General features: G+C 43.3%; 1 protein-coding gene across 9 annotated transcripts in view; it reads right to left on the bottom strand.

Annotated features, from left to right (window-relative positions):
- Positions 1–13,298, bottom strand: part of DYRK1A (dual specificity tyrosine phosphorylation regulated kinase 1A) — a 147,866-nt gene that overhangs the window by 28,620 nt on the left and 105,948 nt on the right. For 8 of the 9 annotated variants that reach the window (XM_042954398.1, XM_042954390.1, XM_042954394.1 and 5 more), the window contains 3 exons: positions 11,437–11,633; positions 4,993–5,112; positions 2,811–2,999 (listed from right to left, as the gene is read on the bottom strand). In XM_042954398.1, the coding sequence (XP_042810332.1) occupies positions 2,811–2,999; positions 4,993–5,112; positions 11,437–11,556 (429 nt within the window). In that variant the 5' untranslated portion in view covers positions 11,557–11,633. The remainder of the gene's footprint in view (positions 1–2,810; positions 3,000–4,992; positions 5,113–11,436; positions 11,634–13,298) is intronic. The other variant, XM_042954395.1, reaches the window with a different exon arrangement.

Consider the following 13,298-nt stretch of genomic DNA (forward strand, 5'->3'; position numbering starts at 1 on the left):
TCCAGGTAATTCCAATTTGGAGGCTGAGTACCACTAGAGGAGAGGAAGAGAATGGAATGCATGAAGATTTACATCAGTCAAGGTTAAATATATTGTCAATGGTGTATTATAAATGGTCCAATTAAAATCAACCTTGGAGGGGTGCCTGGATGGCTCAGTCGGTTAAGCGTCCGACTCTTGGTTTCAGCTCCAGTCACAATCTCGCGGTTTCGTGGGTTCCAGCCTCACATCAGGCTCTGTGCTGCCACCTTGGGATTGTGTCTCCCTTTCTCTCTGCCCCTCCCCCACTTGCGCCATCTCTGTCTCTCAAAAAAATAAGTAACTTGTTAAAAAAATTTTTTTAAATCAAACTTGGAATGAAAAATGCAATTATTTCTGGTTTCATCCAATTCTAGAAAAAAGAGTGTCTACTGTCTTTAAAATCAGAGGCTACCCCCATAAACATCTGACCAAGCGGTTTTGGTATTCTTCTGTTTCACTGACTATATTGACGGCACCAAGAGCTGCAGTTCTACGCCCGGATCCTAATGGTCTCCAGGACAAAGGCCACTAACGGGCCCAACTATTTACTGACTTAGCAAATAGTTAACCGGCTAAATGCTAAAGCAATGGTTTCCGACCCTGAATTACACATTCAACAGGCAGCTTGAAAAAATACAAACGCGCAGAATCCAGCCACAGAGATTCTGGTTTAATTGGTTTACAGCCCAGGTAGCAGCTCCTTTCCCCCCAACGTCCCCCCCCCCCCCCCACCTCCTGCCAAAGCTCCCTGGGAAATTTCAATGTGCAATCAAGACTCCTAACCATTGGCTAAAGAAATGAAGGAGCACCTTACTTGACAAGGATCCGGCAGAGTTCAGAGAAAATCTGATCAAGTCAGTATGGAAGACATTACCTGGTGAGTGACGGGTCCTGAACCTGAACACGCGTGAGCCTAAGGCAGGCATCAGTCTAACCCGATGAGATGGAGTTTGAGGTCAACGGGTCTCAATTTTCAAATGTTTAACTATGCTCACTTGCTCTTAGGAATTAAAGTATGAGAAAATCAAAGTGAAGGGGAGGAGAAAAACGTCACTCTGAACTCAAAGACTACATATTTAGGGAAAACCAAAAAACCAAAATGGAAAACGAAGTTTAGAGAGTCGGCTGCATGGCCACCATTTCCACGGTGAACAACACAGGGGTTAGAAAACCGTCCTACTGAAGGCAGCTGCCCAAGTAGCTGGTGTGATTTTCAAGGTGGACCCAGCAACCCCTGGATCTAGGGCGCGTGCGGCTTTACTAAAACGCCTTTCCTTAGGAGACCCTGAGAGAGAAGGAGCTGCTTCTGACAAAAGAAGTAATACTTCATAAAGAGGGACTCCCCCAACACTGAGAAACCCCTAACTCAAAGAAAAAGAGGTTACAAATCAAGGAGAAGGTCCCTGAGTTCTTTACAAGCACTGCAACTACTTGGAATTTGAAAGCGGGAAGGGGCAGATACTATACACAGGTGGCACCAGGGCCTTGAAGAGCCACACTGGAATTACAGAGGCCTCCTAGCAACCTTGTACGTATTTCCTTACAGGTTTAATAGCTGAAGATTTTTCTGGGTCTTTTCTGGGTGGCTGCTAACGGCCCACAGTACATTTTTTGTCCTAAGTGTGATCAGACGCATGCACAGGCTGAAAAAAAGGCATTATTTTTCCTTCTCTCAGAGCAGGAATGGGCAAATAGGAGCACGCGGGTTCCGTAGTTTTAAAAGGCCCCAAAACAAAACCATTTTTCTCTAAAGGTGGTTCAGGAGAGTCATTCTGAAACCCATTCTATCCTCATCACTGAAAAGTCCAAAGAAGTGTTTGAACTGCAGGTTAGTAATGGCCTCACCACACAAAGGGCGGGAGGCAAAGGAGACTGGGATCAGCAGTAAATCACACCTCACACCAAACGGAGCTTGGGGACTCAATGAGACAGGACTGACAAGTGGGAGCAGCTAGCTGGGCAGGTCCACAGCCAGAGAAAAAGTTTCTTAAAAGTGCAAAGACGAAGGTGTGATGGCTCTCGGTCTGAGCACAACTGATGCGAGAGACCGCCATATTTAGGGTTTTGCGCTCTGCGCTGAGGCTGGGTGGGCAGGTGAGGACGGAAGGGCTGTGGGTGGAGACGAGGCCAGGAATAAAGAGAAACACCGAGTTCTGTTGGGGAGCCCCTTCCTCTCTTTTCCTGCCAGAAGCTGCTAGAAGCTGCTAGAAGCTAGAAGCTGCTGACTGATCCTTTCCATCACAGTCACAGTATCAGCCGTGCTGGTACTGTGAGAACGGGAAGAGGAAACCCTGAAGACCATGTGCCCACTTCAAGGCCTGATAACAGAAGGTAAGTTGAGAGAAAAACCAGGACACAGCCCCTGGCTTTCCCAGCCTCTAAAAAAGTGGCAGGGCACCTGCTGTGCCAACCGAACTCTTTTCTTTTTGAAGAGGAATATCAGATAGGAAGGTAATTATCTCTTGCATCCGTAGTGAAGAATCATCCAGAGACCATACACAATCCACATGAAATGGGCAACACTACCTGTTAGCGATTCCGATCAACTCATGTATCAGTAAGGTAAGTACTTGATAGCTCTGGAAAGTAAACATGGAAAGTCTAATGGAGTTTTTAGAGCTGATGCAGTTTTACTGCCTTTGAAGGACCATGATAACCCCAAATACTTACATATCTGTTGTTTACATCTATTTACAGACATTGAAAGTGTACTACTGAGGAAAAGGCATAACAACATGATTCACTAAGAAGCTCTAATTTAGGAAATACAGCATTTTCCATTAAATTACCTGTCCAAAGGAACCTTTGCCTATCAAGGAGTCAATTTCGTAACGATCCATCCACTTCTCTCCGTTTTTTACAATATAATCATAGTTATCATCATCATAACCATCATTGTAAACCTTCCGCTCCTTCTTATGACTAGAATCGTCTCCCTGGCCCTGTTGGTGTCTTCGCTTCTTTTTTGCATAGTAAACCTGAAATGAGAATGTACCGGTGTTAAGTGTATAATTTAAATCTTTGGGGGTGAGGAGGTGCCATGTGTGCGTGCGTGTGTGTGAGATATAGATCAAGAGTATACGTGAGACAAATGTGCCATCAGGAAGAAACTGATGAATTTTTATTCCTTAGAACAAATACAAAAAAATGAAATAAAGAATTTTCTATAGTTGCTATCTGAATTACGTAATGACACTGATATATAACCATTGAAAAACGTCTACGGTGAAATTCACCTTTAAATTATATTGTTTATACATCTTATCAACAGATGCTAAGTGACTAGTCAAAGTATCCCATTCAAGAAGACTAACAGAGTCTGATTTATATTGATTTCTTAAACTAGGATATAACTTGTATACAATGAGATGGCATAGCTTGTACGAGTATAATATGAGGGATGGGGCAGGGAGGGGGGTGTGTGTGTAGATACTGATGTAATCAACACATGCCAAACCAAATAAAGAGCTTTTTCATCCTATCAACTTCCTGCATCCCAATTTTATATTTGGTCTTAAGACAAAAGGTTTTAAAAATGAAAGTTTAGATGGGTGTGAACTAAAATTTTCCTAATACAAAAGGCCCTCTGAGACATTCCGGTTTTTAAGCCTATAATAACGTAACAACTAATGAAAGCCAGCCGCTCCTTCCCCTTCCCCTTCCCCATAAGGGCCGTAAACCCTGTGGCTGATCACAGTTGAGTTCTTCTCCTTCTATCTATTTTTCTTACAAAATTGTTTCTAAAGCCAGTTAAAAAATTACAGGTAGACTAGGCAATAGTTCAAGTAATTGGTAACTGAGGAAATTATAAATTACACTGCACAGAATAACACCAGAAAAATTCTAGTTTACAAGGTGCCAAAATGGTTAAAAACCTGCTTCAGCAAAGCTACTGGGAAACTCTGGTTTTACCACAGGTTAACAGCAGCTTTGTTAATAATCTCCCAGATATTAGCAAACTGACATTAATAAACCGTTAACAATTTTCCAGATAATCAAAACTAGTTTGGCACATCTTTTCTAACACATTGTGTACAAAATCCAACGCAGAAATGTTCATCATTGAGTGCATACTAATCTTATCTTGCCACACTGCCACAGTAATACAACTATACTGGCATTAAACAGCATCAAACTGATATAAACTGTACACATGCATAAGAACATGCTTTTAGTTAAATGGCTCCAGAGCTGGAACGGGGCAAGCCTTTAGTATGAAAGGAGACAGGGCTCACATGAGGAGGAAAGGAAGCATAGACACATCCACTCTTCTCCAGAAAAGCTCATTTCATAATTAATTGGAGCTAGAGCTGTGGCTAGAAGCAGATGGCAATCAAGCCAAAGGCCTAAGACACCAGAAAAATAATTTTTGGAGCCAGAGGGCCAAGGTGATATGAGTAATTCCAAGTGCTATGTTTTTTACTCTACTTACACCCACCAAAAACGCTTTCAAATATTTACAATAAAGCCACACACATAAAAATTTAAAAGACAATTTAAAGCCACAGAAATAGAGACCTATCAAATAAAGTAGGCCAAATGCCTGTTAACTGGGTATTAGATCTCACTGAGTTTCCTGACATCCATGGCAAAAACAGAAAGACATATAATAATTTACACAAAATTCTAACATGTGCATAATTTTACAGTGTCATTATTCCCTCCTTTTCTCCTTTCTTGCTTTACAGAAGAGTTATTACAGAAACATGATCTCAGCATATATTAAATACAACTTGGAAAAAAGGGAAGTCATCCTACAATTATCTTAATTTTTTGCAGTCCTTGTTAATATAGTTTTTTTCTTTTACACAATTATATTACCTATAAATCATTAACACTCTGGTTTACACAATAATCATCAATATTATAATCACTGGGAATAAAGTTTAGTATATTTAAAAAGGCCACAAAATAACTTTTCTTCCCTGCTCTATTGCAAGATATGCTATTAAAAGAAATCAGTCATCTTACCTCATTAATATGCTTATATGTTTTGATCAAGTCAACAGAAAGTTTTCTCAGGGGAGCAGTTGCTGGATCACGGAAGGTTTGGGGCATCCGCCTCTGTAACATGACAATATCAGGCATCACCTTTAAATAGACAGAAAAGACTAGCACTTTAACTATACTGTACTGGTATAAATCCCCTCTCTTCTGTAACCTGTGTACAGGTATTAAAAAAAAAAAAAAAAAAAGACATCTACATTAGAAGATCATACATTCTCTCTCAGTTATCTCTTTCGCCTGGATTCCAATGAAGACCACTGGAACAAAGAAGTGAAATTAGAAGATAATGTGCCGGCTGTGACTTTCGATCCCGTTCCCCAAATTAAAGTGGGATCACAGACACACCCACGACTCCAGGAGACACACACGACACTGCCCAAGAGGGCTTCTCCATCATACAAGGAAAAAGTTCTTCTGAATTATTCCTAAAGCCCGATCTGGTTGACAAAAGGCAAAGGCAAAGGCAAAGACAAACCCAACTTTCAGCTTCCTAGGACATGGTGTCAGGACCCGCTGGCACCACAAAGCAAGGCGGCCACGGGGCAAGACTGGAGCCCGGCACTAAGACGTGCAGCCCCCACACCCTCGACCCTGCCTTCTGACAAACACCTGCCCCGTAAGCAAGGCGGAAACCTGCGTTTGTTTCTTTAACAAAACATGCTCTCCCCGGTAACACGCCCGAGCTTACTGTCCGCATTCCCTCCCCGCCTTAGCACTTAGCGCCACCTGACATACTATATTTACGCATTTACCGGTTCTAGTTTTTTCCCCTTCTCCTCCCATTACAAGAAAAACTCCATAAAGTCAGGGATTCCTTTGTTCAGTGGTGTATTATTCCCTTTGCCTAAAACAGTGGTGGGCACATACGATATGTTTCATAAATACCTGCTGAATAAACCAACGAATCCACAATACCGAAATCTCTACTTACAATTACACTAGGAGCGGACCCCAAGTAAGTTCCAGAGAACACTTTAAAGCTCGTGAAACTCTTTTAAAAACTAATTCCAACCACATTCTATTGACAACCTCCCCACTCGAATCCTAAACGGTGTCCCTTTTATCCTGTAACAGGTTAGTCGGAGTTCAGCTGTGAGCTTCCTGCTAGATGGGAGGGGGACCAGAGCAGGGGCATCCTCCGTACATACACCAGGAATGCCTCCACTAGTGTGCCATGATCCTGGACTGTGGTCCCAACAGGGCTTCTTGCCATCAACAGATCCTCAAAACCGATGACGTGCATCAAGGTACCTACAGTCACCATCACCAGCCATTCGCGGATTCCTGTCTAGCTCTTGCAGACAGTGATGCCACAAAATCTAATGACTGAGCCAGATCCCCTGGCACAGCCCCTCTCCGAGGACACTCGGGTCAAGGTGAGGGGCTGAGAGACAGCAAATGCATCATACCAAGGCCTCACCGAAATGTCTGGGGTCTTGGGATAATTAACCACGTCAACCCACACCAACAAAACAGAGGGTTGGTCTGTAAGGTGATGGTGGACTTAAGAGTCACCATCCCCTTGGTAAGACAAGATGGGAGCGATCGTGGCAGTTTTCCAGGTGCCTTTTCTCTAAGACTAACATTAACATTGGTTTCCTCTGTCTCTATACTCAAACTCTAAAAAGCTATTATCCAGAGAGTAATTTCACTGAATTACTGTAGTAGGCTATTAATTCATTCTCTGTCCTCATGATGTTTCCCTCCTTAAAGTTCGAAATAAAGTTTAAGGGGGTAAAACTCTTCGGTGGTTAGAACTATTTGTCTGCAAAGATAGCAGCAATTAATAAGAAAATCCAAATTACTTAATTTTTCAAATATATGTTGTTTTATCTTGCTAAATATAAAGAGCAGGTACAGTGAGATGCACAGGATATTTTATTCTTATACTGTTCCTTGGAGATGTAATTTAATCGAGTAACAATACTGGTAATAAGCATGTCAATTATTTTTATGTGAATGAATGCTATAAGCAGTTAAGATAATGAAAAAGGTTTGCCTTAACATATTTCCTTCTTTATTTTTTAAGACCCTGGCAACGTTTTCTCATGCAGGGAATTAACTCGGCAAGACCATCCTTAGAGCACTGGAATGCGGCTAAACCCCACCATGAGATCTTACAGAAGCTCAACCAGTGAGGTATTTCGTTACTACTCTAAGAAAAGTTTGGCGGGAGGCGTAGCTGCTGCGGTTAGAAACAAATGAATGACTTAAGTAGTTGACAATAAAATAAGAGAAGTACTTGCTCCACGCCCTGTCAGAAGCACACACAGATTTCTGCATCTCTCCTGGAATCCTCGCAGCGATCCTCTGAGAGGGAGCAGTGTTCTTGTCACCAGCTTGCAAGTGGGAGACGGGAGTCTATGACGTGAAATGCTCGGCCGGAGTTCTGCGGCTCGTAAAGGGCACCTGTGAGATGGCAACTGAGACCGTGCGAAGTCCCGGGCTCTGAACCACACAACACTGGGCCAGGAGCTCCTTCCTGGTCAGGGGAAGGCCTCAATTCTACCCTCTTGGCCGAGTCACTTTTAGGCTATTTGTAGGGCAACATCACGGAGTTGTGCTTAATAAATATCAACAAAATAAGCATGTGGGTTTATTAAAATTAGCTATACACAAAACTGTGACTGTGTTTCTTGAAATTTTTACCTTGTCCATTTACAATTCCACTGGTATTTCAAACATGGGAAAAACAGAACCAGTGACTCCATCTTTCCAGGAGCAATTATGCTCACTCAAAAACACCAAAATCACACAATCAAGACAACAATTTCAAATGTACAGGACATACAAGAAATTCGACAAGAAGGTAATTTGGACTCAGCAGCGATGATTTTCCCACGCTCGACAGGAGTGTGCGCTAGGTGCTTGGCATTTTATAAAATATCACCAACCCCTTCCACAGTTGGCCAACTCTGTCTATGAGGCCAAACTGCTCAGCTAATTCTACACACCGTGCTTTTCTTATATACTTCTTGCAAAAGAAGTCAGTACTTTGGGAGCATCTGTATATGTAAACCAGAGGTATTCTGCCCACAAACAATCAGCCTTCAGACCAGACTGCATTTCATTGCTTCAAATGGCACCTTGTACAAGCAGGTGCTCAAACTATGTGGAAAGAACAAACCAAGTAACACTCCCTCCACTAACTTTCACGGCGATTTCAGGCTCGGCAGCCAAATCTTCTGTGTTTTGATACCGTGCTGCTTGCTAGAGCACAAACCCAAAATTAGGAAGTGACTTTTCCAAACACTCGGTTACGCATCTATGCTAGACTCAAGGCTGAATCCTGAGCGTTTGACATTTTTCTCCCTTTCCTGCTTCTTGTCACAAAGCCAGGAGCACAGAGAGGACCGGAGCGAGCTCCCTTCTTCCCCGGAGCCGGAGAAACCCACACCCCCAGGGCTCATAGCTCCTGGACCCCTCTGGGCAAAGACACAGATCACAAAGCTCAGGAAAGCATAGTGTGCATCTCCTGCTTAAATCAGTTCTGGGAGCTCAAACTGTTTTTTTCTTGAAAAGATTACACAGCGTAAGCTCCAGGACGTTACTTAAAAATTGTCTTCTAGCTTAATAATACCTATTCCATCCATTTTATTTATATTTACCTCATAGTTTCATATAGAATGAAGAACTAGAAACCCACATTCTGCCTTTCTTGCTGTTCTGAGAGCTACTGAAACAGCTGAAAAGCACAGGTAGGGCATACCTTAGTCTAGTCTGAGGACTGTGCAAGGTATGTGAAAATTCTAACAGCACAAAGGGACTCAGCAATCCCAACGCCAAGCATACTTTTCTACAATTGCTTTTACTACGTTTCTCTTGCTTCCTGAATTTACCTTTTGGACAAAACTGTTTAAAAACCTGTATAAAACACACCACTCGCATAACCAGAAATAAAACGTTAAAGTTATTAGTTCATTTCAACTTACTTATATAATAAACCTTAAAAACAAACAAACTAGGATGTTAACAAGAAACAACAGAAATCAAACAATAAAATTATCCAAGTTTACAGCCAGAGGTAAGTTTAGAGCAGTGTAGTCTAAGGTCCCCATCATACATTCAAGGAGCAGACAGAAGGGGCCGCCTCCTGCAACTACGTGAGTCAAGACCCCGGGCCCATGTCTTAGGACTTGCAGACCATATGCTACACCAGCCCACGGTTTCAGTGTTTTACGCTTCAGTTATAAGAAAAATCTCTTCTCATCTGCCTGATTAGGTTCAGAAATTTCTGGACTATGGTAGAAATACCTGGCTGAATACTGTTACTTAAAAGACAGCCTTTTTGGGTCACCCGGCGGGGCTCAGTCTTAAGCGTCTGACTGTTGGTTTCGGCTCAGGCCGTGATCTCACGGTTCGGGAGTTCGAGCCCCACACTGGGCTCTGCACTGACAGTGACACTGACAGCAGAGCCTGCTTGGGATTCTCTCTCACTGCTTCTCCTATTCTCTCTCTCAGAATAAATTAAAAAAACTGAATAAATAAAAATTTAAAAAGACAGTCTTTTTACATCATATGAATCCTTTAAAAACATCTTGTAACTAAAAAACAGAAATATTAAGTGAATTATTTCTGACTTTAAAATAACCCACAAATAAGATGTCAGTTGTATCTCAAAACAGGTGCTGTGCTGACCGAATTACCTGCTACAATTACCTACTACAACTAAAGGACTAGGATTTTTTCTAGCCCTCCATAGATGCCAGGTGTCATACAACAGAAAGGGCACTGTGTCTAAGAAGAAAGAACCTGGGCTGCACCCCCAAGTCTACGGCGTCAACACCTGGAGAAGTCACAGGTGGGAGCTCAGGCCCTTCAGCTGGAAAACAATAAAAACAGGCACCCTGCCTGACAGGCTGCTTTTGAACATGGGAGAAAATGAATCCAAACATACTCTGTTTCTTAAAAGTACAGGTGATTCTTGAACAACGTGGGAGTCAGGAACACTAGCCACGCTCCCTGTGCAGTTGAAAATCCACACGTAACTTTTGACCCTCCAAAAATTTAGTTACTGATTAGCCTACTGCCAGCCAGAAGGTCTGCCAATAAACAATTAACACATATTTTGTATATTATGCACTCTATTCTTACTATGAACAAAGTCAGCTAGAGAATGGAAACCGCTATTAAGAAAATCCTAAGGAAGAGAAAATGCATTCACAGTACTGGGCTGTACGCATCAAAAAGATCCCCATCTAAGTGGGTCTGCGCGATTCAAGCCCGTGTTGTTCAAGGGTCAGCTGCACAATGCAAACGAATCATTGTGCTTTTCCTATTTTTTGGATGTACCACAGAGCTGTCTTCTGGTACACACCTGCCAAGTTTGAACACTCGGACCACGTGCTCCAATTCTCAAACACGCAACTTCTCAACTTACTGCATAAAGCAAATTCCTAAGTCTTGCCATAATTCATCTTAACTATGAATGTTATTCACGTGCTATATATATTTTATGAATGTAAAGCCAGCTCAACTGTTGACAAAATTCTTCTTATAACACATACAAGGGTGTCCCCTCATCATGATGTTACTTAACTGGAGCCAGGTGCTCATTAAAACCACATACTAGGGAATCAGAAATAAATAATCCAGTGTAAGAAATATATTGAAATTTCCCAAGGTTCTGATCATCACCTGATATATTAAAAGGCCTAAAAAACAGGGGCAACCCAAATTCCTAAGGGCCTTTTTCAGTGGTCATCACACCCTCCATCTAAGTGGGGAAAGAAACTTTACCACAACTATAGTCAGTACAAAAATTCTCCCCAAACCAAAATTCAATGTAGTGAATGCAGTTAATTCAGGAAATATGCAAAACACACACGTACATAACACACACGTGTATGTGTGCATACCAAGAGATTTCTGCATTTATTCTGTTACACTGTCCATTTTATAAACAACTGCTGAAATCTCTAGTCTGAATATTAAAATGACCAGTGCGGTTAATTTGCATTACATTTTTCTCTTCTCCATTTTAAGGAGTTTCATATTTATTGCAATGCCTGCGCGCTGAAGTTGTTTATAATGGCATAAAATCCGCTCTGCTTAAGTTTGGAATCTGACCTGTTTTCCTCTTATATTCTTCTCCTTAACCACCTTTCTATAAAAATAAGCTCTCAGTTTCTTTATTTTAACAGACATTCTTTAAAATGAACTTTTCCCCTCCCTATTACAGAAGGAGAGAATGTGGCTATGGTTGGTTTGTAAGTGTTTTTTAATCAAGTGGAAGAGACAGAAAAAAGAAAAAGCTGACAAACTTGAACGCAAACTTCTTGACATCCTATCTCGTCAATCCAGAATCTCGTGTATGGCACGAAAAAGTGAAAACCGTCAAGCCGTTTTTGCCTATTTACCATTCTGCCACACTCCCAACAAATCACTTCTGAAACAGCACGCACTTACCTGGTTAGTGAGAGGTTGCTGAATCTGGTCAGAATAAGATAAGGCAGAAACCTGTTGGTCACTTATGTTTGGCTGGCGACGGTCACTGTACTGATGTGAATGGGGCATCTGTCCAGCCATCTGAAGGCCAGCAGCATGGAATGAAAATGACGGTGCGAGCCGAACAGATGAAGGTTTGCATGCTGAAGTCTCTCCTCCTACGAGAAGACAGTAAGTGAGGTTGAAAGGATGTATTTATATCCCAGTGTCCCCATCCTTTGACCTAGCTGACAGTCCTTTCCACAAGGACCTTAGGATTTGGGAGTTTCAGTAATAGTAAAAGTTTTTAAAACCACACGCTGCAAACAAATAACTATACTCAACACAACAGTTCTAGATTCAATGGGATAAAATACAGTGACTAACGTGTCTATAAATCTGTGGTAAGAGAAAATCTTGTCTTTTCATAAACCGCTAGGAGTAACAACCCTTAATACTTATTTTCACATAGGAGGTTTCCATCGAGAACTTTGAGTTAAGTAAGTAATCTCTGATTTTCTGAGAAGGGCCTCTCCAGTGGATCAGCTCCAGAGAAACTAACTCAGACGAGATCGGGCGTGTTCAGGGTGCTGCGGCTGTAGACACAGAAACCAATTCAAAGGAACGCCCCTGAGATGCCGCTTCGCACCCACCGGGTGTACGCGATCAATATTCCAGCATCCCCCAAACCAAGCCAAAGATCTGTCCTCAAGGTGCTCACCACCGACACGGGTCATTAACAGCTGAGCATACAAATACACGGATACAAATTCACAGGATGCTGGGTTCCTCCAACTCTTCAGACACAGTCCCGAGAGGATCCAGACCCCGCAAGCTCCCCGCAAGCGAGTACGAACGGCCAATAATCATCCCACAGGTAAGGCTGGGACCACGGTCACGATCTTCACGGTAGAAATGGAAAATGAACACTTGGTCCGTACAAGCATTGGGTAGCTGGCGAATAAAAGTTCATTCTTCCTTGAAAAGAAGACCTTTCTTCTTAAATTGAACCACACTTGTAATCTCAGACGAAAGCCAAAAGGTGAAGCGCCGAACCCTGGCCAACAAACCGAGGGCCCAGAGTTCCCGTGCGCGCCTTCCTGAACAAACCAGCTAACTCCAACCAGACAACAGGCCGTGTCGTTCAGCACCTGGGTACTTTTCCTCAAGCACTGTTTCTGAGACCTACAACAGCGCAGGCCCCACGGTAAAGAGCCCGGACGCTCGGCCAGGCTGCCGCACTTCGGAACCCGAGCTCCACGCTCCTCGACCGCGTGGCCTTGCGCGCCTCGTTTCGGCAAACGTGCATAGGCTGTGGGGACGGTGTGTAAAATACTCGGAACAGCTCTGGCGGCTCACGAACGGCCCACACCGGCCACGATGCTGCCCTGTGCCGTGCGGTAACGGCTGGTGGGGACAGCACCCGTTCTCGCGGGGCCAACAGCCTCTTCCTTGACGGTCGCCCAGACTCCCCAAACCGGAGAGAGCAAAGCTCGGCGCCCTCCAAACACAAGTGCCACTTCTCTGCTCCACCAGAGCACGCGGCGCCGCCTTCCGCCCAGTCACCCGGAACCAGAGCCCCTGCGGTCGGAGTTCTCTGCCCCCAGAGACCAGCCTCGGGCAAACAGCTGCCCAGTCTGGCTGCCTCCACCTCCCGTAGAACATTCAGATTGACAGCCCCTCTCTTCATCTCCATGAACCCCTGTCTCACTCAGAGGACTACAACAGATCCCCACGAGCTCTTTTTTGTCTTTATTCTGCCCATTTGCAGCTCTGGATCCCTTCAGTAAAATGCTAGAGTGACTCTTCGAAGCAGCAAACCTCGAGTCCTCTCCCCATTACTG

The sequence above is a fragment of the Panthera leo genome, chromosome C2 (genome assembly GCF_018350215.1).
Source record: "Panthera leo isolate Ple1 chromosome C2, P.leo_Ple1_pat1.1, whole genome shotgun sequence".
Taxonomy (NCBI): Eukaryota; Metazoa; Chordata; class Mammalia; order Carnivora; family Felidae; genus Panthera; species Panthera leo.